This window comes from Ovis aries, chromosome 15 (genome assembly GCF_016772045.2).
Source record: "Ovis aries strain OAR_USU_Benz2616 breed Rambouillet chromosome 15, ARS-UI_Ramb_v3.0, whole genome shotgun sequence".
Lineage (NCBI taxonomy): Eukaryota > Metazoa > Chordata > Mammalia > Artiodactyla > Bovidae > Ovis > Ovis aries.
Window position 1 is genome coordinate 76211099 of NC_056068.1, and position 26309 is coordinate 76237407.

A 26309-nucleotide genomic window follows, 5' to 3' on the forward strand; every position below is an offset into this window, starting at 1 on the left:
GTTCATTTTCCCATCCCCAGATCTGACTGTGATTTAGAAGAACAAGAGCCCTTTCTATAGCCGGAGCCTGTGCCAGTAAAGAGAAAGTCAGCGTATGCAAAAGAAATTGAACACCAGATTGGGGGGGGGGGGGGGGGGGCGGCGGCGGCTGGAAAGGGCTCCTGAGGAAGAGCTTGAAAAATGCAGGAGGTCCAAGAGAAAGCCGAGTCACAGTCCCTCATAAAAGGGCAATGTTATCATACATTAGTCTGACATTCCCAGAGGTGAATGGACAAACCTGCGTTCTCATTTCCTTCCGGATGGCTCATCTTCATCTGGGACTGCTATGCTCAGGTGAGCATAGTACGTGATGTTCCTGGGAGATTTAGGGGGCGTCATGTGCTGACTGAGAAAGCCAGTAAGCTGGGAACTAGGAGTGTGGCAAAATTAGATGCCTGAGGACTCTATTTAAAAAAAAAATAAAGGTGACTGAGTGGGAGCTTTTTAACATATATATATATAAACAGTTTATATGATTATAGAGATGCACCAGCCTAAAATTTTTTGAGGTTCAAAATACCTTTGACATAATCCCTTTCTGGTAAATTTTAGAGAGAAATAACAGCCTTTAAGTATGATGTTAAACTAGAAGATGTTCAAGTCGTACTTTTAAAGTCAAGTTCTGTTTCAGGAATGCAGGAGTCCAAATGCAAGGACTTCAAAAGAGATCTACCACCTCATTCTTTACTGTGAATCACAGAGCATCCGGGTCAGGCGGGAGACAGCTTCAGGTTCAACCAAGCGCCTTCTAATTTCAGAGGCAACAGGTCCCAGAGAGTCCATGGGCAAGCCCGACTCTTCACCCTGGTCCAAATTCCCAAAGTGTGAAACACAGATCCTTTGAGAAGGTGCCGTGTGGCCGTTTTCTGTGTCCCGATGATCACGTAGCCTCAGGTGTTTTTTATCTTGGCCGAGCAGCACGTGGGGTGTTAGTTCCCTGACCAGGGAACGAACTTGTGCCGCCCTAGTCTTAACCACGGGACTGCCAGGTAAATCCCTTGATGTGTTATCTTAAAACATACAACTAGGGCATCGAACTTGTGACTTCACAAATACCAACGGCCCGAAGGAGGTGAAATTACAAAAGGTGCGTTTCAAGCTGACTTAAAACATTAAGTGGCTATGGTAGTACCACATTGTCAATGTACTGAATGTCACTGAACTGTTAACCTAAAAATGGTGTGAATAGGAAATTGTTAACTTACCACAATGCAAAAAGAAAAAAAAAATTAAACACAAGGTAAAGATGAGCTTAAGTGGCAACAGGTGATGGAGGAGATCAGAGTCCCTTGGACTGCAAGGAGATCCAACCAGTCCATCCTAAAGGAGATCAGTCCTGGGTGTTTACTGGAAGGACTGATGCTGAAGCTGAAACTCCAATCCTTTGGCCACCTTATGTGAAGAGTTGACTCACTGGAAAAGACCCTGATGCTGGGAAAGATTGAGGGCAGGAAGAGAAGGGGACAACAGAGGATGAGATGGCTGGATGGCATCACTGACTCGATGGACATGGTTTTGGGTGAACTCCGGGAGTTGGTGATGGACAGGCAGGCCTGGCATGCTGCGGCTGATGGGGTCGCAAAGAGTCGGACATGACTGAGTGACTGAACTGATCTAAAGAAAGAACTGTGTGGCAGGAATGACGTTTAGGAAGCACCCCAGTATTCAAGGGAAGTGGCACCTCGCAGGGGCATGCTGACCAACAATTTGGAGACTGAGTTACGAGTGAATCCCTTAAAGTGACTGAGAGTCACTTTGAGGACAAAGCTGAGATAAATGCACCACTGAGGGAGTCAGAGGGATGTAGGGTCCCTCCCCTCGAGCCTAGGGGACAGCACGCTGATCACACGTGATGAGTCCGCACAGGTAAGCACAGCAGACTCAGTCGCTTCTACGGAGTTACTTCTCTAGGATGAGGGCCTGCAAGTCAGGCAGACCTGGTTTGACTCTTCGGTGCACACCACTTCCCAAGAGCAACTCGGTGCCTCCTTTTTTTCAGTTCCTAGTTCTATTTCTAAAATGTGCACAGGACAAAAAGACTCAACGGAGTATGGCAGTACTTTGGACACAGGGGGATGGGGTGGTTGGGAAAGGCGGTCTTGCTGGGTGGCTGCGGTCACTTCCACCTTCAGGCTCCAAGACCTTCGCAGAGATCCACCGGCGCTGCAACGCTGGGACAGAGCGTCCGTGGGAAGATTTCCCCACTTTCGGGGGAAAACAAGTGGAAGCTACTAGCTGTGAACTTTGTAGCCTGGATCTGGATTTGCTGACCTTCATAGCAAGACACTCACGACCTGAAATATAATCCAAGAGGGGAACTCCCGGTGGTCCAGCGGTTAGGACTCTGTGCTTTCACCACTGAGGGCCTGGGCTTCAATTTCTGGTTGGGGAAGTAAGACTCCAAAAGCTGTGCGGCACGGCTGGGGCCGGGTGGGGAATTCAGGAGACAGATATGAAGGGGAGCATTTTAAGAGGTGCAATCTCTTTGAAAAAAGGATCAAACTCTTGAACTCAACATACTAGACGTTTGTAAATAAACTTGACTTATCTTTTTGGCAGAGGGCAAGATTAATGCTCCCCTCACCCCGATACAATTTCTTTTTCTTAAGTATTTTTCTTATTTTTATTTATCCTGGGGGCCATGCCATGTGGCACGCAGGATCAACCCCATGCCCCCTGCAGTGGAGGCATGGAGTCTTAACCGGTGGATCACCAGAGAGGCCCACAACCCAATTTCTTTTAACCTCAGTTTGCTCATCTGCTCAGTGGGGATGGGAACAGTAGGCCCCCCAGGGGTTATAAAGACGAGAGCGTTTAGTGCGTCCAGTGTTCCCCGCAGCATTAGGACGGTGGTCAGTGAACACAAGCTGGGACAATGACTGCATAAACACTTGGTGGACTAGCACCCAGTACAACCCACTGTGGCAAACGCTACTCCATACCCACCCCACACGGAGCCAGCCTGATGAGAAGGCTGAGGCCTGGCACACCTACTGGCCAGAGCTGCTTGCAGGCCCCTGCACAGGCGCCAGCTTCACGAGGATGGGCCTCCCAGGGGAGTGATGCTGACGGCGGTAGGAAGGGGCAAGACAAGCTCATGCCTCAGCCAGGGGGCGAGCTTCCCGGCCCAGGGGCTGACTGCATCCACAGTCCACAGAGGCAGGAGGGGAAGCCTCGGTATGGGCCTCACTTGGAAAGTGATCTAGAATTACTGAGAGGTAAACCCAAGAAACCCTAGAAATGTGACCTTGTCCTAAGGTCAGAAAGAGGGGAAAAGGAGCCCACGCACTTTGGTCTGGAGCGAGAAGGCCCGACGCGGCACCTCGGTGCTCGCTGGCTGCCTCCCTGGGGGCAGGAACCCTGCAGCCAAGGAAGGGACTTGCACTCACAGGTCTGGGCCAGTCCTGCAGGGTGGCGGCCACTACTGGCGATGGAAGAAGCATAGAAATGAAGGCTGCCGAAAAGCTGTATAAGGGCCTCCTGGTTAGTGGGTCCGTTGAGAAGAATGCAGGATCCATACAGAAGGCACTTTTCTGAAAGAAATCCTGTTCTTTCAGGGGTCTGAGGTGGTCCCACTGGATACTAACAGACACATCAAAGCGAAACCACACTAGAGTGCCCACCCCTCCCTCAGGAAGGCCAATCTGCCCCTAAGGCCACCCCTGCCCCAGCAATCAGTAACACAGAGGACAACGGCAGTTCTTCTCAAACAGTTTAATAGCAAATAAACAAAGGAAGGTACCACACTTGGCAGATACAAAATGACTTTTTGTCCGTGTGTCTGTGCAATTAAAACAGATTTTAGGTTCCCCATTGGGACAAAAGGAAAAACACACAAAAAAGGAAGATTTCCTTTTAAACACATACTCCCTTGCTCCAAACTTGTAACAATTTTTTTTTTCTTTTTTAATCCACTACACAAACTCTGTGATCAGGTCAGAAAAGCTACAGGGGCTCTTCTTGCCTTTTTTTTTTTTTTTTTTAAACCATTAAAGTAAAATCCATAATTTTCTACATAGTACAACACAAGTTCACACAAAAAAGACATTTTCTTTTGCAAATCAAAACAGGAAAGAAAGGAAAAGCTCAAACAAGGTAAAGAAAAAGCATTTCTACGGCTGAATCACGACTTTGAGTTGATTGAATCCCGTTGTTGCTGCAGAACAGACTGTGCGTTTGGTCATAGTGGCAATTTTTTCTCTTCACATTGTGAAATCACTTTACATTGTTTTCTAGTAGAAAAGGCAAAAAACTGTACAAAACCCCTAGTGTTAAATACAACGTTTGTACCAATAAAAAACTCACACAGGTTTGTCTCCAAAATGTAAAGTTTCTTTTTTTTTTTCTTTTTAAATTATTCACAAAAAGCAGCTGGAAATCAGAAAGGCAGCTGCCGCTCCAGGGTCTCAAATCCATTAAAACCACCACAAAACAATTAAAACAATCAGAGAGAGAAAAAGGAAAAGGAAACAACGTCCAACATTTGGCATTTGGTTTTATCCACAGGTTTTCCCAGAGCTCCTCTTGGAATTGAAAGCAAAATATATTGGCAAACATGGGTTCTGAATACACAGGAAGGGGAGCCTCGGCGCCTTCTGCCCACAGAGGCCGCTCTGTGCAGTCAGACTGTGGGGTGCGCGGCGGTCTCGCTCAGGCTGGGGTTCCTGGCCTCCTTCCATCCACTCACCCCTCTGAAGAAATGAAGCAGCCTACCATCCACTGGGCCTCCACCTGGCCACCCTCTCCTCTGGGTAAGGGGCCCCCGAGCTAACACTAGGCTGCCTGCCCGGTCCCGGGGCAGAGACGCTGCCGAGACCCTTCCTCATCACCTGCAGCGAGGAGGACCCGGGCAGCGTTCTACCCTCCCCGCCCCTCCCTGGACAGCCCTGCTTCCCAGCTCGCTCACTCACCCACCAGCCCACCAGCCGCTCAGGCCTGGGTGGAAGCTATCCCAAACGCCGCCCTGCAACCTCTGACCTCCACAGACCCACCCTGCGACCTCACGTCTCCCCTGGCCTCACCCTTTACCATGCACACTCTCACTCAAGTCCCTGCAGACCCTGAGGCTGGATGGTGCCCCAAGAGAGGAGGGCAGGCTCCCCTCAGGGGACCAAGGGCCGGGGCTTGCCTGGCACCCGGGGACAGTAGCTATCTGGCTCTTCACCCAGTTAAAAAAAAATAAACACAAAAAAACCGCCCTGACCCCCACCCCAACAGCTAAGCAAGAGCAGAGCTGCAGTGAAGAGCCAGAGTGGGGTGGTGGGGGCCGGGGGCTGCACAGCACGCTGGCAGGGGCACTGGCGCCTGGTGCAGGCACGGCCCCCTCTGAGAGGCTCAGGGCACTCTCCGCCTCCGGGGGCGAGGGAGGCCTGGGGCCCCTAGCGCGCTCAGCCTCCTGCTGCCCACAGCCGCCCCGGGGTGCTCTCTCTGCTCCTGTGCCTCTCTGGACCCCCTTCCCACCCGTCTCTGAGCAGAGCAGCCGGCCCCGGAGGCCCCCCGAGGCCTGCAGGCCTGGTGGGGAGACAGTCTAAATGCACAGGCGCGCGCTCTAAGGGCGAGAGAGGAGGAAGCTGCCGCTTCAGAACACAACAGCACAACCCGGGGAAAATCAACCCCACAACAATTTAAAACAGCTTCTTTGAAACCCTTTTAAATCGGTCAGTTTTTGCACAAACTATAGAAAACAGAGAGGTGGAGGTGATAAACACGGAGGTGTGAAGAAACAGCAGGAAACACGCAGAGCTCGGGTTTCTGGGCACAATCTTAGTAGGAAGGGAAAAATCCAAAACAAAAACACAAAAACAATACAAAAACAGAAAAAACCCGAAGCATCACATTTTGCTGCGGAGACGGCAGGAACAGGTGTGGGGCGGGCGCGGCGGGGCTGGGGGCCCGCAGGCTCCCCACAAGGGCGCTCCCCGGCAGGGCCACAGGCGGCGGGGGCTGCCTGGGCCCAGCTGCAGCCGGTGGTCAGAAAGGAAAAAGGGTTCAGGGGCTTTCTGCAGCTGCGAACTCAGAAAAAAAAACAAAAATAGGAACACATGCAGTCTCCTCAAGCCCTACAAACTGTATCAGCAAAATGTGCTCAGGAGCCTCAAAGGTTTTAGTGACATCTTTTATTTCATTGTTTACTCCAAAGTTGTCTTTAAAACTAAACACACCGAGAAACAAAGCCTAGAAGCGGACTGGCTGTGTGTTCACAGAAATACAAACACCACGCGGTATGTGCTAGTAGGGCTGCTCTGAAGACAATTACAAAGAATTGGAATCACAAAATCAAGTGGTTATCTTATGAAGTTCTAGAAAAATAGATTTTTTTATATTCAAATGCAAGTTTAAATATTTCCCCTTCAGCAGTCGTTCTAGCAAAACCAATTTGGCAGCACAAAAGAAAAAAAAAAGGAAAGAAAAAAGAAAAAACAAAGAAAGAAACAAACATAATAAAAATACACATCAGCATCAAAGGTCAACACAAGGTCAAAGGTGAGAGTTCAAGCATCAGAGAAGCTGAAGAGACAGGGATTTGGACGATGTACTTGACGCCACATCGACATGCTTTAGGCACAACGATGAACAAACGGCAGGAATCTAGAAAAAAAAACAAACCAGAAAGAGGGAGACCCACTGAGTTACACAGAGCAATACATCCAAACAAAGAGAGAGAGAACAGGAACACTCACTGTGTACAGCCCTGAAATGAGGAGGCGGGCAGGGGAGGCTGGGCAATGACGGAACTCTTGCACATGCTAACAATGGACACGGGAAAGTCAAAAAGGACATGGAGGACACCAAGAAAACATCCAACTGCCAGAAACACGGGGAACCTAAGGCTTGGATTTCCCCAGAAGCACCCAAGCGCATCCGAAAAGCAGCTCTCGGGCGGAGCAGAGCCTCAGCCTCCCGAGTCTCACTCCTGGTCGAGACTCGGGGAGACAGCTGGAGCTGCTGGCTTGTGGGGGGTGCGAATTCTTTGGGGGAGAGGGCCAGAATTCCCCCCCCCTTCCTATAGGGATGGCCCTCTTGCCAGAAATCCAAGCTCTTAGCTTCCACGAGGGCCCTGGCCACTCCTGCGGGACCCAGGAGACAGTGTCTGGCTGCATTCAAGGCAAATCAATTTCACGATGAAACCCAAGGAAGAAACAAAGCTGCAGCAGAAAACAATTATGTAAGTGAGACCCCCACAACAGAAAAGCACTGCTTGAGACTTGACTGCGAGTCTCCCCTCTGCGAGCTGAACCCTTTTCACACCGTGAGACTTGTAGGGGGAGCAGCTTCTCCACAACACCACCTTTGGCCCGGGGAGAGAACTGTGCTCGAGGGCGGCGCTGCTGTGGGAATTCGCGGGGCCGGGGCAGCCGAGGGAACCCACTGCAGGCAGGAAACCTCGGGGTCTGGTATCAGAGGCAGGCGGATTACACCTTTAACTTTCATGCCAATAGCAAAGGGGTTCCGGAGCCCAGGACAAATAGGTATGCAAGTAACAGTGAAATGGGGGAGGAGGGAGGGACAGGGACAGAGGTGGGCACAGAGTGGGGTTCCGGGCTTTGGAAAACCCCACGCGGGCCAAGGAGGAGGACAGAACAGAAGGCGAGACCGCAGCAACCTGGGGAGCACAGCTCTCTCCTCCGCCAGTTCACAGCGTTAACGCCTCCCCCTCGGGCAGATTAGCTGGGCTGCAGACGGCCACAGAAAGTCAGTAGTTTCAATCATACACAGCACCCTGTGTGTACAACAATCACATTCTGGATTCTATAAAATCCTGGCCTTTTCCAGAGATATAATTTAGGTAATAAATATTCTCCACCCCGGAGCTGTATAAAACTTCTATAAAAATAGAAACGACATTCTTGGTTCCAGCCGGTTGGGATTCAGAACAGCGCCTCCCCAACCTAGCATTTTTTTCTTTTTTTTGTTTTTTCTTTTTTATTTTTATTTTTTGCATTTATTTAAAAAATCCCATCATGACCCTGGAAGCCTTTGGAACAGTTTTATCCTTGAAACACAGGACACATTTCTCCCAGTGCGCAGAATTCAAGTTTACGTGGTTCAGCTTAAGAAGTATGTTTCATGTTTCTTAGAGGACAACAGACCCAAGTTATCACTATGAGAAGGGAACAGCTGTCCCAGCTTCAATGGGATAATCCACCACCACCAACCACCCGCACAACAGCAAGCCGGTCAACGCTCACCTGAGGCCCAAGGACAGAATGGCAAGGAGACCGCCCCTGACTGACAGCAAAGCAACCCCTGTGATCTCGCCTCTGCCGCTAGGGGGCACGGCTGACGTCTGTGAGGCTGAGGACCCCAGGGACGGTCCCTGGCCTTGGCTGCGGGTCATATCCTAACAGGGCCACTTCTGCCCAGGGACACATTCCCGACAGCAGGTCCTTCCCGGGCCTCCCCACTACCAGCGCTTCTTGGAGCAGAGGCTGAGCCCGGAGGCTGTGTGGGTCATAGGCAGGAGTGAGACCTGCGGGAGGCAGCAGGGAGCTGACTGTAAGCACGAGGACGAAAATGAACAGGGTGCTACTGAGGTAAATGAACACTGAGCGCACACGGAGGCTGTAAACGTCCTGCCGTCGCCTTTGTCACCAAGAGCAGAGCACGGGGCTGGAGGGGCAGAAGAGGGGCCTGTCTCCACTCAGACGCCACGCCTGGGCCATCTCAACCAAGGAGGCAACCGCGGATCGCTTAATCCTTTTAAGAACTGGGTGTTGGCCACCGGGAAATGCAGCACCGGCTCAAAGGAACCCGAGGACTCAGGTACACTGAGAAGCAGGCTCCTCCTCCCCCAGCGACAGCTTTTAATCGCTCTGCTCAGGAGAGGTGCTCCCTTCTGCCAGATCCCATAGCCCTTCCTGGATCTACCCTCACGAGAAAACTGTGGCTGGGGGTGGAAGTGACATTCCTTGCTGTGGTCAATTCCAAAACAGGAAACCCGACAGTGTCTTCCCGAGAGGCCTTCTTTAAAGGGGCCTGGTGGACGTGGGCCGTGGTCTAGCGGTCTGGTGTTGAAATAAACTATACACGACCCCTTGGACTGGCTGCTTCTTCCTAAGAGCCACCAGCCAGGGAGGAAGGGCTGATCCAACACCAATGGCTGGCTGGGTAACGGATGACAAATCCCTGCTTTTTGCATGTTAGGCTAATTTAATAGGTGCATTATTTCCAGAGACTTGTTACCCCTTCTTAGGTAAGCGGGCAGAAATCCTAGATGAGAATCTAAAAAATCGCTGGCAAGAATGCAGACTTTCCAGTGAAGGCGGTTACAGAGGAGTTTCAGCCTCCAGCTCCCAGGGCTGCCGGGTTTCAAGTCACTCTCCTTCTCCAAAGCCAACCCCACCTGCTATGCCCCAAAAGCTGCTGGGTATCAGCTCTCACGTCACCCACTCTCGTGCTCAGGAAGATTCTGGGGGTCCACTTTCGTCTAACTTCGTCCTCTTTCTTGGGATAGTTTGGGGCAAATTCTGATCCTCTTTCTTAATGTTTTTCCATTTCCCCTCCTCCCCCAGGGCAGTTTGATGTTGGTCCTTCTCAACACACACTGGTTACAAACACAGCAAACTTTTAAATAAAGGAAAAAAAAAAAAAAAACAAACTCAGGATATGGCACCTAAACTCCAAAGTAAAACACTGGAAACCAAAGCACAAACTTGTCCTCTGTACGAAGCGAAATTCCCACAGAAGGCAGTAGCTGAGTCTTCAGGGCAAGCTGTGCCTGCGAGAGTGGCAGGGATCAGGGTCCAGGGCTGTCAACACACAGCCTTAGGGCTTCGAATCATTAAGGGTGCTCCTCCCCCACTTACCAGAAGACCCTCTCACTCCAGTCTCAGAGGGGAGCACGCTCAGTAGGGCTTGCTGTCGTTCTTTGAACGTTTGAGCTGCACTTTAAGCCGCTTCATGCCGATCTGAAAGCCGTTCATGGACTGGATGGCAGCCTGAGCCGAGACAGGATTGTCGTAACTTACAAAACCTGTGTGTCCGAGCAGAAACCCAGTGAGGGGCATGAAGAGGCAAGGACAGCCTCAGTCCTCCTTATGCAGCAGGATCCTTACATGAGCTGAGTCTCAAATCTCAATTCTTCTCAGCAGGAAGACTTCTTGAAACTACATCACATGAAACGAATCAGGTCCCTAACAGTACCAGCTGACATCTACACGGTATCCTCAAGTATTTTTTGGCCAAGCCATTTTCCATACATTATTTTTACCTCTGGAGCGACAGTGTGGGTACAAATCACCATTCCCACTTAGAGAAATGGAAAACTAAACTGAGGCTCAAAACGAGATGATGTGATCTACTCAGAGCAAAGCTAAACTAAGCCTAAACAGAGTCAGACTCAGCTCTTTCTGCTGGCAGCCCCTTCTCTTTCTCGCTCACTGGGCACTCAGCCCTCCCCACACCAGAAGCAGCACCAACATACCGAAACACTTGCTCAGGTTTGTCTGCTTGTCTATAAAAACCTTGGCAGACACGACGTTTCCGAAGGGCATAAACATCTGCAGCAGGTCCTGGTCTCCGAACTCCTGGGGCAGGTGGTAGATGAACAGGTTGGCTCCTTCCGGACCTGCAAGATTCCCACTGACTGAAACGGCATCAGGGTCAAGCACACTCTCCCCCGCACCAGCTGAGCCCCATTTCCACCTGTGTTAAAACTCTCAGCATCCCCCAAAACACAGAAATGTGTCTGGAGAACTAAAATGATTCTCCAAACACAAAGCAGGGAGCTGAAGGGCAATCTCTGCAACAGGTTCCTGCCCTCTTCCCTGTTCACCATTCTCATGCTCTGTCTCACCGACAGAGGGCAGAATTTGACCCTGTGGGAAGATGGCATGCTGGGACAGTAGCAGGCAGACTTGCATTTGGAGCAAAAAAAAAAAAAAAACCCAGTAGAAAGAGATTATAAGTAAAATGGGTTTCAAAAGAGTGCCTAGAAACTAGAGGGCCAGCAAAGAGGTCAGTAGTCGCCAGAGTGGGGCAGGGACTGACAACAGAGAGACAGGAGGGAGTTTCTAGGGGTCATGGAGATATTCTACGTCTATGGTGGCAGGAACGTGACTACATGTGCTCGTCAGAGCTCACAGAGCTATATTCACCAAAGGGTGAATTTTACCATAAGTAAATTGTGCCTCAGTAAACATGTATTTTTAAAATACATGCCTATGATAAACAATCAGGCTTCCCTGATAGCTCAGTTGGTGAAGAATCCACCTGCAATGCAGGAGACCCTGATTCGATTCCTGGGTTGGAAGATCTGCTGGAGAAGGGATAGGCTACCCACTCCGGTATTCTTGGGCTTCCCTTGTGACTCACCTGGTAAAAAATCTGCCTGCAATGCAGGAGACCTGGGTTTGATCCTTGGATTGGGAAGATGCCCTCGAGACGGGAAAGACTACCCACTCCAGTATTCTGGCCTGGAGAATTCCATGGACTGTATCGTCCACAGGGTGGCAAAGAGTTGGACACGACTGAGTGACTTTCACTATATATGATAAGTAACCAAAGCTCAAAAACAGAATATGTTTTCCTCTTCAACTCAAGGACTTCCCAACGAAAGAAAAGCTTTAAAAAGTATTTTTACTGGAGTATAATTGATTTACAATGTGGTGTTAGTTTCTGCTGCGCAGCTAAGTAAATCAGTTACGTATACACACGTATACCCACTTTTTGCGGCTCTTTTCCCATACAGGTCCTCAGAGCACGGAGCAGAGTTCCCTGTGCTGCACGGCGGTCCGCACTGGTCTGCTTCACGTGTCTCGGTGTGTGTGCGTCAGCCTCAGTCTCCCTGCTTGCCCCTCCTTACCCCTCCCCCCTTGTCAGCACAAGCTTGTCTTCGGCATCTGTGACTCCTCCTGCTTTGTGAATAAGCTCATCTGCAGCATGTTTTAAAGACTCCCCCCATGAGCGACACCACGTTCATCTTTCTCTGCCTTAGTTCACTCGGCACGATGCTCTCTAGGGCCGTCCATGTAGCTGCGAATGGCACTACTCCATTCTCTCTAACGGCTGGGTACAGCCTGCTGTATACACGCACCACGCACTGAAGATGAGTTTTATTACAGTGGCAGTCCAGCCAGCCTCCAGCCGCCCCGGCCTCCCTGCTGTCGTCAGATACTGTGGCACACGCTGCCTCGTGGTCTCTGCGCTGCTGCCCCTCTGCCCCATTCCTCTTCTTCCCCAAGATACACACACGGCTCGCTCCTTCCCTCCCTAAGGTCTGCGCTTAAAACGTCCATTTGGAGAAACCTCTATGGAAAATGCTATCCTTCTGGCACTCTATTCTGCTTTCCTGTGTGTTATTCTTCAGAGCACCACTGGAACACCTCACGCTTCTGCTCACCGCCTGTCTCCAGGGTTCCAGGAGCTCCCTGTCAACACAACCCAGGGCAGGTGGTAAATGACCAGCTTAGAGCAGGGAGGGGGTGCTGCACCGGGGCTCCTTGGGGCTAAGGCAAGAGAGGATGCTTGTCTTTTCCTACATGAACGCTTAGATCCTGCCAGCTCCTGAATATGAAAACCCATCAAATAAGAGCACAGAGATGTCAGCAGGGTTTTCTACTCACACAAACCACTTTCAGGCCTCTTTATGCTTAGAAAGCCTCTCCTGAACTTAATACCATTTGTGTCAAAGCACCTACTCCCCACTCCATCAGCCCACAGGCTGTAACTCTGTCTCATCATCCTTCGGTTTGTCCTCAGTAAGGAAAAGCACAGATGAGAAAGTTAGGAAAACGCCAAATGACAGGGTTAAGGGGACACCTAGGCAGAAGGCATCCTCTAGCAGACTTCTAAGAGAGACTTCCTCTAGCAGACTTCTAAGAGAGACTTCCTCTAGCAGACTTCTAACAGAGAAGACTTCCTCTCAAAAACAGACTGCCAAACGGCACCAGACACAGTGAGGCCAGTATGTTTCCTCGCCTGAAAGCTGTAGCCCCACTCGAGGAGGGTGTACAGAGGTTCTGAGACGAGCCACAACCAGAACACATTCCAGCGCAGACCACAGTTTCTCAGTCCACCCCTGACAATGCCAAAGAGCAGTGCTGGCCTCACCACCTCAACAGCTCTCCTGCGCTTTGACTGCCCTTCAGTGCTGGTGCAGAGTGTGTGCCCACCCCGCCCTGACTCCAGTCCCCCCGCACTCACCTTCCTTCTGGCTCCCAGCGGCGCCGACACTCTGCTGTGTCAGCAGGCTCTGGTTGTACAGGGTGGGGAGTGCTGCGGCAGCGTACTGCTGGATCCCCGAGTAGGCCTGCGTGAGGGCCTCCATGGTGCTCCCGGTGCCGTTGGAAAGGCCACTGCTGCCCAGGCCACCATTTAAAGCAGCCATCCCTTGGTGGGGGTGGGGGTGGGGTGGGGGAGGAGGAGCGACAAATCGGAAAGACTCAACTGATGGGAAAGACAAATGCCCAAGTACACCTTGTCATCTCCTCCTTAGCTTCTCCCTGAGAAGGAACAGCCATCTGACGGGTCAGGTTTCAGGACAGTCACCAGGGCCCATGGCTAAGGGGGACATGCTAAACGGCCACACCCAGAGGCAGCTCATCCTCCAACCTGCGCAAGAAGTGATACCACTGACTCGTGACCTGCCCCACTTCTTCTCTGGATTTGCTGCCATTTTCTCCTAAGAATGGAATGTGGTAAAATAGTCCCAGGCCTGGGGCCTAAAACGAGCACATACATTGTATGACAGATGTGGGTGAATCCCATCATCGGGATAGCTGCCAACGTTTACTGCATGCACCACGGTCAGACACTGTACTAGGTGATGTGCTCAGCACTGCACTGGATTCTCATTTTACCTGACAATCCTCAGAGAACTCTAGTCCCACTTCACAGACCAGAAAATGCCCTTCGAAAGGTGGTCTTAAGGTACAGGGTCAGGCCTGACTCAAAACCCCACGATCATTTCTAACTCCACTGGGCCACCCCCACCCTTCACTCTCAGTGTCCCTACCAGAGTAGTTTAAAATGTGCTACCTGCACAGAGTGACTGGATGACTTCCAGGGACTGGCCCTCACCTGCCAAAGAGCTGACGTTGAGGCCTGCTGTTGCTCCAGCTAATGTCTGCAGGGCTCCAAGGGAGGCGATGGGGTTGACGGAGCTGCTGCTGCTGGAGCTCGGTGAGGACCCTGCTGTCAGACACCCACCAGTTAAACTCAAACCAACACTTGCCTTCCCGTGTCAACAGGAGCCAAAACACAAGCCGTGTCACTCAACTCTTCATTCTCTTTATAGGGGGGCTTTCGGTTACCAAGTCCCCCACCCTCTGCTCGCCCCAGTGAATGATTCTGGAAACAACATGCTCCTGCAGTACACAGAAGCGATGATTACAACTAACTGAAAACTATGAGAGCTCTCTTAACTCAGAAGAAGACATTTGAGACTTTACTGTTCATGATCTGACCCCTTTGGAAATGGGTGTTAACTATTCTCCAGAACAACGTAATCCTCACGTGGGATTCTGCCAAGGCCCACAAGGGCGCCCAGCCGCTATCACATGCTTACCTGAACTGGTGAGTACGCTGAGGGGACTGCTGGACGTGGTGAGAGCACTGGTACCACTGGGTGTGTTCTGAGCTGCACTAGCTGCAGCAGCCAGTGCAGCCAGGTTCTGTAACTGCATTGCATTTAACCCTGCAACATCCAAAGCAAGCGATCAGCCAGCAGCTAAGAGTGCCCTATATCCACTCCGGCAATGACCGTGCAGACTGGCAGAAGGCTCATCCCAAAGTGGAACTATTCTAGGTATAAGCCTTACAGGCAATACTACAGAGCTCCAAAAAGACTCAGATACCGTTCAACTCATTAAGAAACTAGACATTTCCTCAGATAAGACATGTCTAATACAATAGCAGGCCAGCCCAAGTGAGTGAGCATTAATAAATGGATGGGCAATTAGAAAATCAGAAAAAAAGGGGTGGATTCTGTTGTCTACCATGGAGACAGGCAGACTGAAGAGAACAATGGGAAAGCCCGAGGCAGAGAATACATCTGTATCTGAGCCTTCACTCATGCTTTACAGGGGATCTGCTCTGCAATGGAGGCGAACCAAGCAGAAAATGTAGCAGAGATCCAGAAGACCATGGAGGGATGACATGTCAAAACTGCAACAGCAGAGAGAACAAAGAAAGAACCACCACCTGAATAGCAGGCTAATCATCAGAAAAACAAGAGAAAACAAACTCCGAGGAGAAGACCTCCAAGTGAAACCCAGCAACACTGGCAAAAAGAGAGAAAAAATCTGAACTGCACCAACGTGTGGCAAACGATTCACTAGGTAGGGGAAAGGCAGATGGGCAGGGGTGGGGAATTAATGAGAAGAGAGAGGCTGCAGCACAGATTTACAATCCGGCAACTTTCTGAAAACACAGCAACCTTTGAGTCCCTGGGACAAAAAATGAATCCATCAGACTTCCCCAGTGGCACGCTGCACCTCACCTAGGAGTAGCCCTTCCTCAGATGCACCTGCCTGGCCGTATCCCAGTGCTGAGGGGGTGGGGCTGGGCGGCTCTGGAGCGGCCCTGTTCCTGCCTCAGGTTTGTCTGTGGAGCCGTCTTTGTTAACAACTTGGGCATCTGTCAGTTAAGTTTCTGGTGTTTGTTAACACCAAAAATAGTAATTACCTAAGGAATAACATGTATCAGACACTAACTTTCGAGGTTCTAGCAGCTGCAGGGCAAGCCACACACACAGAAGCCATCTTATACTTTTCCTCTGAGAATCACTGGAAAAGTCACTTTATTGTGTAAATAATTCGTGCAATTTTCTCCTTATCAAAGTGGCTGCAGACAGTCTGCAGGTACTAACAGCTCTTCTTACTAGAGACTTACAGGGGTGGGGAGCAGACAGCTGCAGAGCATTATGACACCAGTAACTAAACGGGCCGCCTTCGAGAGAGGAGGCATGAGTCCCAGGGTGCTCATCTAATGTCAGGTTTATGTAAGGAGGGGGAATTTTTTTTTTCCTGCACGAACAGTAGAAAACTCTCAAGACTGTTGTTAGCTGCGTCTGTTGGCTTGGCTGCTGCTGCTCCTCCGCAGCGGTGAAACACTTACCTCCCATCGGGTGGAGGCTGCTCAGGGTGTTGAGGTTCCCAGAGGAGGCAGTCTGCTGAAGGAGCTGCAAATAAAGCTAGACATTACACCAAAAAACAGAACAAGAGTGAGAGTGAGGGCTGGTTCTGCATCTGGGATAACTCTACAGCACAGCAAAGCGAGAGTGCAGAGGCCCCCAGAGAGAAGAAAGTCAAAGACAAGAACCCAAGCCAACACAACAAAAACATGAGGCTTACGACAGCACAACCCAGCTGAAGCCCTGGCGCAGAGGACGGCCATGTCAGCTGCGTCCTAAGCCAGGCCCGAGTCCCTGGCAACACAGCGCAGCAGCAGAGGACAGAGCGCGAGGGGAGACCCGAGCTCAGCTCAGGCAGCCATGCAGCCCACTTCAGGAGCGTCTGCAGACGAGCGACTGCCATGTCTAACTTCTCTCCCAAATCCTCCTTGATCAGGTCCATACACCTTATTTTATAGGCTGTTCCCATCTGGAGACCTAATTTCTACTTTAGCCGACTACTTAAAATGCCAAGTGGGACCATTTCAGGCTCTTTCTCAGAGTATCCTTTACCAGCCACGATGAAGGTGTGACTAGATCAACCTTGTCGTGACTAAAATACTACGCGTTCATCTAGCCCCATTCACCTCACTGTTGCAGATGACCAAATGACGGCGCAGGCTGCACTCATCCACGGAACATTCTCTTTCAACGAGTGTTCCGTAACAAATACAACGAGAGGACCTGTCCATAAGCTATGAACCTCCACGGCCTTACCCTGTACCTGGCAAACTGAACCCTGATCTAAACAACCTGCGGGAGCCTTTTGTTCCATTCAAACCCAATCACTGAATGGCTGGTATTCTTGCTTCTGGATCCTCGGTTCAATCTGTTACCCATTCCTAGAAACATCTGACCTGGCTCCTCTGTCATCATGAATCTCTCCAGTCTACAGGCATTTCAGGCAAGTTCACAAACTTCCAGAAGTAGGATGAAAAAGTGTGCACACACAGAATTTTATCAGCTTTTCAAAGGGCTCCACAACCTGGAAGATTTAAGAACTACTGCCCTGGTTTCAAGCTGACACATTCTAGTGCATCCTAATTAATGATGGCGTGCTATCACGTCCGCAGTCCATCACTCACACGTCTTTATTTCTGTCTTCTTCAATACCCTGGCCAATGGGCTCAGTCCCAACTAGTGGGCTGTACATACTGTACTTGGCACTTCCTCCCTAAACGAGACCAGCTCTGAGCGCAGGGATCATGTTGAATTGAAACAGAGAGGCCACAGCTCTCAACATATACCATCATGTGCCCGCTAGATGTGGTAATGACGACAAAAAGGTGAGTCTTCCCTAAAAGAAGGTGCCAAACCCTCTAAGAAAAGCAAGCACATGCCATGGAGATAATTTCCAAAGCATTATCATTCTGGCAGAAGACTAAAATCTGAATTTTCTCAACTTATAAGCAATGTTCTAGCACCAAGGAACAATTTAATCTGCAGAAATAGAACCACCATCTAGGCTTTCTGATTTCAGAGAAATACTAGCAAAGATAATTCTTCTAATATTTTAGAAACATAGAAACCAGAGGGCATCAAATTAGCCAAAACCTGGCACCGAGGGCCGAAACCACTGCCTTTCTTCTGTCTCCATGTAAAATAATATGTTAAAGGATGAGGAATGAATGACTATACTTCTGTGTGTATTCTTAGGCTATCCATACTAACCTAGTGGCTTCACCATTTGTTTTCCTTCTTTGGTAGCTTCACAGATGACTTGTTCTTTCTGATTCTAAGATGAGACAGTTTTAAGTGTCTTGTGCCATCTGTGATTCTTTTGAGGGTTAAAGCAGTGATAATCCCCTGTAATATACACTGCAGACCTAATAATCTAACAGATTAGAGCCTGCTTTTGGATTATATGACTCAAACTTGACAAGAGAGAATTCAAATTAAAGGAAATCTATTTACTATTTAGTGAACTCAAATAGACACCTGTAATACTCATTTAATAATGTCCATGTTAATCTCTTGACCTCTCTGTCAATGGGAAAATCTACTGTCATACTCTTCATGGAAGGCTCAGGAAGAATTTTATTGATGGCCTCTACATCTACTAAAGAAAGAGATGGAGAGAGATACTTGGTAGCTAAGAAGTCCCCAGGAATTCTTTTCCTTGGGGACAGGGACACGTTTCCAAATCTTTGTATTAGGAAATTAGGAATTCATTCTAATTGGAGCAGAAGCTCAAAATATAACCAGCGATGTGTGACGAGAGAGCGAGCCAGCGCATACGCGAGACTCACGTGACAAGGACACCGTGTGGCCTGAATTTTTCTGTAAAACCTGGGATACGCTAAAAGCTGTGAGTGCTATTATATGTGTTAGCTAGGGACAGCAGGAGAAGAAACAGCCGGGAGCCTGCACAGCCTGCAGAAAGCAAACCACAGGACTCACTGCTAAATACTGGGGTCCAAGAGTGTTTAGACCAGCCAGGTTTCCCCACACAGAGGCTGCGCTGATTTGCTGCATCTGCTGCTGGAGCTGCTGGGCCATTCTCTTCTGTTCTTTGTCCTTCTGTGTATCAGCAAATTTTACCACCATGGGGGAGGAGCAACCCTACGAAAACACCAAAACCAAAGGGTCAAATTCCTCATTCTGGGTGAAGGGAAATCCTCCTTTCCAGGGTCCCATGGGCTGCACTCTCATTTTATTCAGTGCCAAATGATTCTCCTCTTTGACAGACACAAGTGGCAAAAGGTAACTTGAAAGGGTGAACTAGCTGCACTATGCTAACTTTAAAGAAAGCACCAGTGTTTCGGATGTTTGGCTGGCTTACCTTTCAGGGCTTCCCAGGTGGCATCAGTGGGAAAGAACCCACCTGCCAGTGCAGGAGAACTAAGAGACCGAGGTTCGATCCCTGGGACGGGAAGAGCCCCTGGAGGAAGCAGCAGCACCCCACTCCAGTACTCTTGGCTGGAAAATCCCACGGACAGAGCAGCCTGGTGGGCTACAGTCCACGGGGTTGCAAAGTGTCGCACGTGACTAGAGTGACTTCGCACACAGCACCTTTCAGGGCAAGCAAATGCTACACACGCTGCCGGGCCTCGGCGCTCAGTGGCCTTGGCGCTCTGGCGCTGGGGAGCCCTCCCTTTCACCCGCCTGCGCCTACCTCCATGGTCTGCGCTTGGTGCATCGCCTTGATAGCTGTCTGTGCCATGGCTCTTGTTGTGAAAGTCACAAACGCACAACCTGGTGAGAGAAGAGCAAATAGCTCGTCCATTCACTTAATGATTTATCTGACCGACATTTACTGAACACCTACTACGTGCCCAAGTGCCATGCTACCCATACAGACGTGATTCCTGCCTTCAGGAGTCCACGATCTAGTGGGGAAGGTGATGTGTTACCACCAGGCGATACACGCTTCCGGGAGAAATCAGGGAAGCACAAACTGGAGAGAAGGTGCCTGACAGATAGAGGAGGAGTCACATTCTCTAGTTTCTCTCGTAAAAGGGGTGTTCGCACTTGGGCACAGAATTTCTCCAAGGACAGAAACAGAAAATTTTAATGCACGACACTTAAGTGCAGAATGTAGATTCCTAAGGGGAACTGGGATCAATTGACAGGAATCACAACGGGACCTAGAAACAACACCATACTCAACCCTCTCCATCTTGACAGTATCATTCACGGCGGCTGGAGATCACTGGTTTCCATTGATCCAATTAAAAATAACTCCAAATTTAAGATAAATACTTTTAAAGGTACTAAAGGTACTTTTAAAAGTTATAAGTGTACCCACCTCGGCTCAACCCATCAGGTCCCCTCAGTATCCGGCATTCTTCAATCTGTCCAAACGAAGAGAACATGACTCGGATGTCATTTTCAGTGCACTTCTTGGATATCATACCGATAAACAGCTTCCTGTCTTCCACTGCTGAGAGAGTGAACACAAATGCTTGGCCGTTACTGCAGGAGGCGGTGCAGCAGAGCGCTGTGCCTGCCAACCTACAGCACTGACTTTAAGATGCATTCTGTTTCATAACTTAGCACCTGCTCTTATAAGTCATAACTGGGAGCACTTAGATGAAATACAGTAGCTTCAGGGTCTCATGGAAGTTACTTAACCCTTCTGTGCCTGTTTCCTCGTGTGATTACTAGAGGAAACTTGGTTCACCTCGGAGGTTGCTGTGGGTATTAAACACCAAGTACTCAGCATCCTGCCTCGTACTTAGCGAGGTCTGCTCTCACCAGAAACACTGCTGTACCAAAGGATGAGTGCTCACACTTAACTGATAAGACAAAAGCAGCAGCACACACACTCAGTGAATGTAACGGTCCACTTTCATATTCTGGTTATCTTCTTGAGGACTAAGCTTTTCTTCCTAATTTTTTAGGGAGGGAATCTCTTCAGTTCCCCTCCTTATTCTGGTTGGTAAGGAACTATGCAGACGAGAGGCATTCCAGTTCACTCTCAGATGTTCCTGTGATGTTTCCCCGTCAACTCTATTTATCGCCTCTATTTACCATGCTTATTTTAAAGAACAACTCAGATGACAGATTACCTACTGAATCACTATCTTCCACCAGACACAAAACTTAACTCAAAATGCATTAATTCTGAGTAAGTAACAGATTAACTGAAACCATGAGACTCCTAGGTGAGTTGGGCTTGGTAAACTCCTTCACATGAGTCTTGGCAATGATTTTTTTTTTTGATTTGACACCAAAAGCAAAAACAAACAAACAAAAATAAATAAACCACAGCTTCCCCAGGAGCTTCCCTGGCGGTCCAGTGGTTAAGACTCCATACTTCCAATGCAGGGTCAACAGAGACACAAAAGACGCTCAATACCACTAACCATCAGGGAAAGGGAACTCAAACCACAGTGAGATATCATCCCATATATTAGAATGGTTATTATCGAAAAGACAAAAAAGAACAAGTGTTGGTGAGTTTGTAGAGAAAAGGGAGCCCTTGTTCACTGCTGGCAGGACCGATGTGGCGCAGCCACTGTGCAAAGGAGCACAGAAGGTCTCCGGAACGTCGGGATGAGTGCCGCCGTATCACCCAGCGACCCCACCTGGGACACTCATCTGAGGAGCATGAAGACACTTCCTTGAAAAGATCTATGTACACCCATGTTTATACAGCAAAGGCACCGAAGCAACCTAAGTATCCATCAACAGAGGAAGGGATACAGGAAAAGGGGCATTTTACACACACGATTATTCTCCAGCCAGGAGAGATGCAATCTGGGCCCATGTGACAACAGGAATGCACCGTGAAGCCATTCAGTTAAGTGAAGTAAGTCACAGGAAGATAAATACTGCATTGCTCTCTTTTAAATATGAATATTTCAAACAAAAAAACAGTTGAGCTCATGGAGAACAGACTGGTGCTTGTCGGGAGCAAGGGAAAGGAGGCAGGCCAAATGGGGAAAGGAGGCCAAGAAGTATTAATAAGCTTATTATACATAAACTTCCAGTTTTAAAATAAGTCACGAGGACGTATGGTGACTATAGTTAATACTGCATTGCACGTTTCAATGTTGTCAAGAAAGCAGATCTTTAGAGTTCTCATCACAAGAAGAATAACTCTGGTAACTGTGCATGGTGGCAGATCGAGACTTCCTGTAGTGTCACTCCACAGCACACACAGACACTGGATCATCATGCTGCACAGCTGCAACTGACATATCATGCGCCACTATACCTCCACAGAAGGGCAATCAGCGCACGAGGCAACCCAAATGCCTGAGGGCAGCAAACACACCCGCAGGAACCGCGTACGGGGAGGACTCCCGCACGTGCTCGCTTACCGTTGTTCTTCTCGCTGTCGGCAGGCTTCATCTGTATCGGATGATGCATCTAAAACGGAAGACACCTGACTATTAGCATTACACACACTGAAGGCATTCGGAAACACAGATGAGGACTCTCAGGGAAATACCAAAACCGAGCTTTAAGAGGTGTCTCTGGGGACCTCCCTGGTGATCCAGTGGCTAAGAATCCACCTTGCAATGCAGGGGACGTGGGTTCAACTGCTGATCAGGGAACTAAGATCCCACATGCCCTGGAGCAACTAACCCCATGCGCCACAACTAGGGTCCGTACGCTGCAATGACGCAACCAACCGAGACCCGACGCACCAAAGAAAGGAAGAACTGTCTCTGAACTCACGCCTGCCTCATTATCTCTCCTCAGCAGAACCTCAAAATAGAATGTGAGTCAACAAGTCAAAATTCTCTCGGCTGAGAATCACTTTCAATCTATCTTCTTTGAAACATTCCCTTTATTCCTCCTTTGCATCAGTTGCTGTGGCAGTCACCCCGTTCCCCCCATAAGTGTGCTCCACACGTCAAAGCCACCGCGGTTCCACTTACTAGTAGAAGTTTCTTACCCCTGGGAGGACCTTCATGTTGTGAAGAGCGTTCTGAGCTTCTAATGCAGCTTTTCGGGTGTAAAATGTAACAAAACAGCACCCTGCAATAAACAATACTTAATGAAATCAAACCAGTCCTTTGAAAGGAGATAATTTACGAGAGCACTCCCTCCTCCAGGGATACATTGAAAGTCAAAAGCCAGGGCTGGGTTTATTCAAATGGGTGGGTGGGTGGGTGGCGAGAGGGGAGGGAGGGAGATGGAGAAAATCTAACAAGGAAGAGAAAAAAAAAAAAAGATTTTCTACCATTTTCTTTATTGCTATCGTCACCTGGTTGTCTTCTTCTTTAGCTGCTCCTGTAACTTCGCTGGCAAGATGGCTGTCCTTACAAAGGTCACAGAACCACGCCATTCAGCCCGCCCTCCACTGCCCAGGCAGTGCGCTGGGCACAAAGACTCAGCCTCGCCCTCTTACAGCCTGTGGTCTACAACTCCTCCTTTCTCAGAACAGGCCTTACACTGCAGCCAGCTTCTACCATATGCCTTAACATAATCATCACTTATTAAATTATAAAATGACTTAAGCGCAAGGCTCTCTTAGTATCTATTTCTTGGACTCTTGGGTCTCATCAAATATAATTACATGTCCAACAGCACTTGACTGAGGAGACCTTGGGACTCTGTGCTCTGTGTTTTTACTGGGGATGGGAGGGCATAAGTATGTTTTGTAAATCTTAGGCCCGCAGTCCCATAAGATATGATATAGATTTCTTTTAAAATCACCCTGCAATTAAGATTTTAAATTACTGTATATTACACTGACAGTCATTTTCGGAAACTATAATACCTTTTACTTTTGGCTAACTACGCCACAAAGAAAAAATAATTCCTCAGCTCTAGACCCTTCGCTATTAAGCTGGTTTAAGCACGACAATCACGCCTGCTTACCTCTGTACTATAGGACAGCTTCCATAGAAAATCACTCTGAAATGGGTTATCTGGGAAAACAAGTGTATATCTGCATGTGTCTAGGGGCAAAGCTAACACCTGATCTACTATCAGTCCTATAAACCCTCTCCTCTGCTGGGTATTTCCAGAGGCAGCTTGCCTTCCTTCCCCTGTTCATTTTGTAGGCTATAACAACCAGGTGATCTATAAACAAGCCCCTCCTAGTTGCTAAGCCATCCCAGAAGGCCTCTGTAACACCAACAAAAGCCCACGAGTACCTGGACAGTCTTCCCCTTTTCACTTACCCTAGCTAAAATACTAAAAACCCCCTACGTGGTGGGTTTACTTCAACTTTATTTCTGTCATTCCATTACCAAGGTCAAATGAGACACTCACAGGAGTCTGTCTCTTGACTTTACAGATCTTGAAAATGACTGCCCAAGATCCAACTTACAAATTATCCTCATGATGTCACTCATGAGGATTTTCTTTTATTTTTAAGCCATTAAACGAGTTTGCACTGGGAGATATAGCTGCAACAAAAAGACAGTCAGATCCCCCCGCCATGACCACAAGTGCATTCTGGCAACGAGACAGAGCATGCGCGTGACTGCAAATACACATAAACCCAAGGCCCTTCCTTACCTTTGCTCTGTGGAGGGTTTTGGCTCCTATCCCTTAGGACATTGATTTCATAGACAGCACCATACTGTTCAAACAGTTCCCTCAAGTCCTTCTCAGACCAGGTCCTTGGAACCTGGCCCACAAACATCTTGATGGCATCAAGATCCGGTTGATCTGGGTGGTCCAGGGTGCCGTTCATTTTCTTTGAGCTGCATAAAACGGATTTCTATTATGTATCCATGTTGTTTCTAAGAGAAAGTTCCTTTCTTTAAAAGTCTCAACTACTTCCTGAAGAAGTAAGGGGGAAAAGCCTACTTCTTTTCACTACTTACATTCAATCTACCAGGGCCCCCAGCCGCCCCGCACTATGCCACCCCTTCCATCTGACCCCAGACTAAAGGCACCACTCTGATTAGGGTGCCCTGGGCTTTAACGCATGAAACGAACGCCAGTCATTCCTTGTCTAGCTAGAGAAGTCTCAGAACTTAAGAGGTAAAGTTCCTAAAGAAAGCTTTAATCATTTTTAAGTAGAGCTAATAAAATTTTATAAAATGTCCACAAAATCACAAAAGACTACTGCTTATGGGTAGGATTCAGGATTCTCAATCTACACAATGATGGGTGAAAAGTTTTCTCTCAGTAGATGTCAGAACAGAAGCACAGGACTTCCAAGGCCTAAGAACTGACTAGAACATTAATCTTTGGGTGTTGCTGTCTCATGCATAATCCTGGTACTCTTGAGTGAGGCCCTCCAATCAAAACAAAATAAAACCTCTTAAACTTTTACAAACGATTGTTATATAAACAACGATGTCATCATTCTAGGGTCTTCTGTTTCTAAGTAATCCGATTTGCTGCTATTTCTCCAAGATTTTACCAGTTAATTCCCTTACCAACTCTAACTGTTATAATGTCCACAAATTCCTCGAATCTGATCACACCAAACCTGTAACACTCCTGTTTAAATGCCTTCACTCCTACCCCTGCCACTGTCAAGAACCATGGGGGAAACGCTTACACTATTAAATGTTTCCATTCAGAATGAATCAAAGTGCTTCTCCTACCACCTTTTCACAATCTTATTCTGAGCATTTATCCAAACTAGTAACACCTGACATTCCAAATAGTTAGCATGGTTAACTTTTGTCAGTGTTTGATAAATCCAGAAATTACATCACCATGTTCGAATGTGTCTTTCTTTCTTTCATGCATTCTTTCTAATGTTCAACCTCAAATAAAACACCACTTTTCTTTAAAAGAAAAACAGTTTTGTCACCAGTTTTGTCACCAGGAGAAGGCAATGGCACCCCACTCCAGTACTCTTGCCTGGCGAATCCCATGGATGGAGGAGCCTGGTGGGCTGCAGTCCATGGGGTCGCTAAGAGTCGGCACGACTGAGCGACTTCGCTTTCACTTTTCACTTTCATTCACTGGAGAAGGAAATGGCAACCCACTCCAGTGTTCTTGCCTGGAGAATCCCAGGGACTGGGAGCCTGGTGGGCTGCCGTCTATGGGGTCGCACGGAGTCGGACACGACTGGCGCGACTTAGCAGCAGCGCGTTTTCTCACACTGCTGCCTTCTGACTGGCAATTACAAATCCTCGAGAATGCTGAATCTAGCAGCTCATCCTCTAATCTCTACACCTCTTGTAACTGAACACAGGGCTATTTTCATGTCTAGGTGCTAAACATCAAAAAGCGTAAGATAAACCTCATATCAACCAATCCCTGTTGCTTTGTCTATGAGGGTTCCCCACACTCTCCCCCAGGTTAACTAGTCAGCTCCATCAAGACTCACGCAGCACCAAATTTCCAGCTCGGTTACAGGACTGAACAGCTCTTAGCACGCTCCGGCTCCAGCTACCTCTCCCAGCAAGACTGAGAGCTCCTCGAGGGCAGAAGCGGCTTCGTTTCATATTCTTATAGTCACACCTGGGACTGGTGCCTGGTTCAAAGTAACTACCCAGATGTGGGGTGGGAAGCACTTCTTGTTCTCAACAATTTCATTTAAGCACCTAAGCCTGATAAAAATGAATGCTGTGCACAAAGGACTCACAGACCAGAGAGCAGGTATTCTCTCCTGTGACTATTTGACTGTCATAGGAATAATCTACCTCCCCCCCCCTTTTAAGCATTTTGGAATATACTGTTTTACTGGTTTTCCCTTTTAATTTAAAACCACGTTTGGCAAGTTGCTGCAGAAATATAGCTACTTCTAAAAGATTAATCCCAATGTTGTAACAGAAATCATTCTATC

General features: G+C 48.6%; 1 protein-coding gene across 36 annotated transcripts in view; it reads right to left on the reverse strand.

Moving 5' to 3' along the window:
- Positions 1-3738: 3738 nt before the first annotated feature.
- The window catches only part of CELF1 (CUGBP Elav-like family member 1), a 66554-nt gene continuing 43983 nt past the window's right edge, over positions 3739-26309 (reverse strand). For 7 of the 36 annotated variants that reach the window (XM_042233536.2, XM_042233523.2, XM_042233537.2 and 4 more), the window contains 12 exons: positions 24074-24261; positions 22500-22582; positions 21919-21967; positions 19899-20033; positions 19266-19345; positions 18551-18712; positions 16096-16171; positions 14546-14674; positions 14017-14172; positions 13183-13368; positions 10463-10606; positions 3739-10012 (listed from right to left, as the gene is read on the reverse strand). In XM_042233536.2, the coding sequence (XP_042089470.1) occupies positions 9885-10012; positions 10463-10606; positions 13183-13368; positions 14017-14172; positions 14546-14674; positions 16096-16171; positions 18551-18712; positions 19266-19345; positions 19899-20033; positions 21919-21967; positions 22500-22582; positions 24074-24251 (1506 nt within the window). In that variant the 5' untranslated portion in view covers positions 24252-24261 and the 3' untranslated portion in view covers positions 3739-9884. The remainder of the gene's footprint in view (positions 10013-10462; positions 10607-13182; positions 13369-14016; positions 14173-14545; positions 14675-16095; positions 16172-18550; positions 18713-19265; positions 19346-19898; positions 20034-21918; positions 21968-22499; positions 22583-24073; positions 24262-26309) is intronic. The other 29 variants (XM_060400134.1, XM_060400115.1, XM_060400135.1 and 26 more) reach the window with 24 other exon arrangements.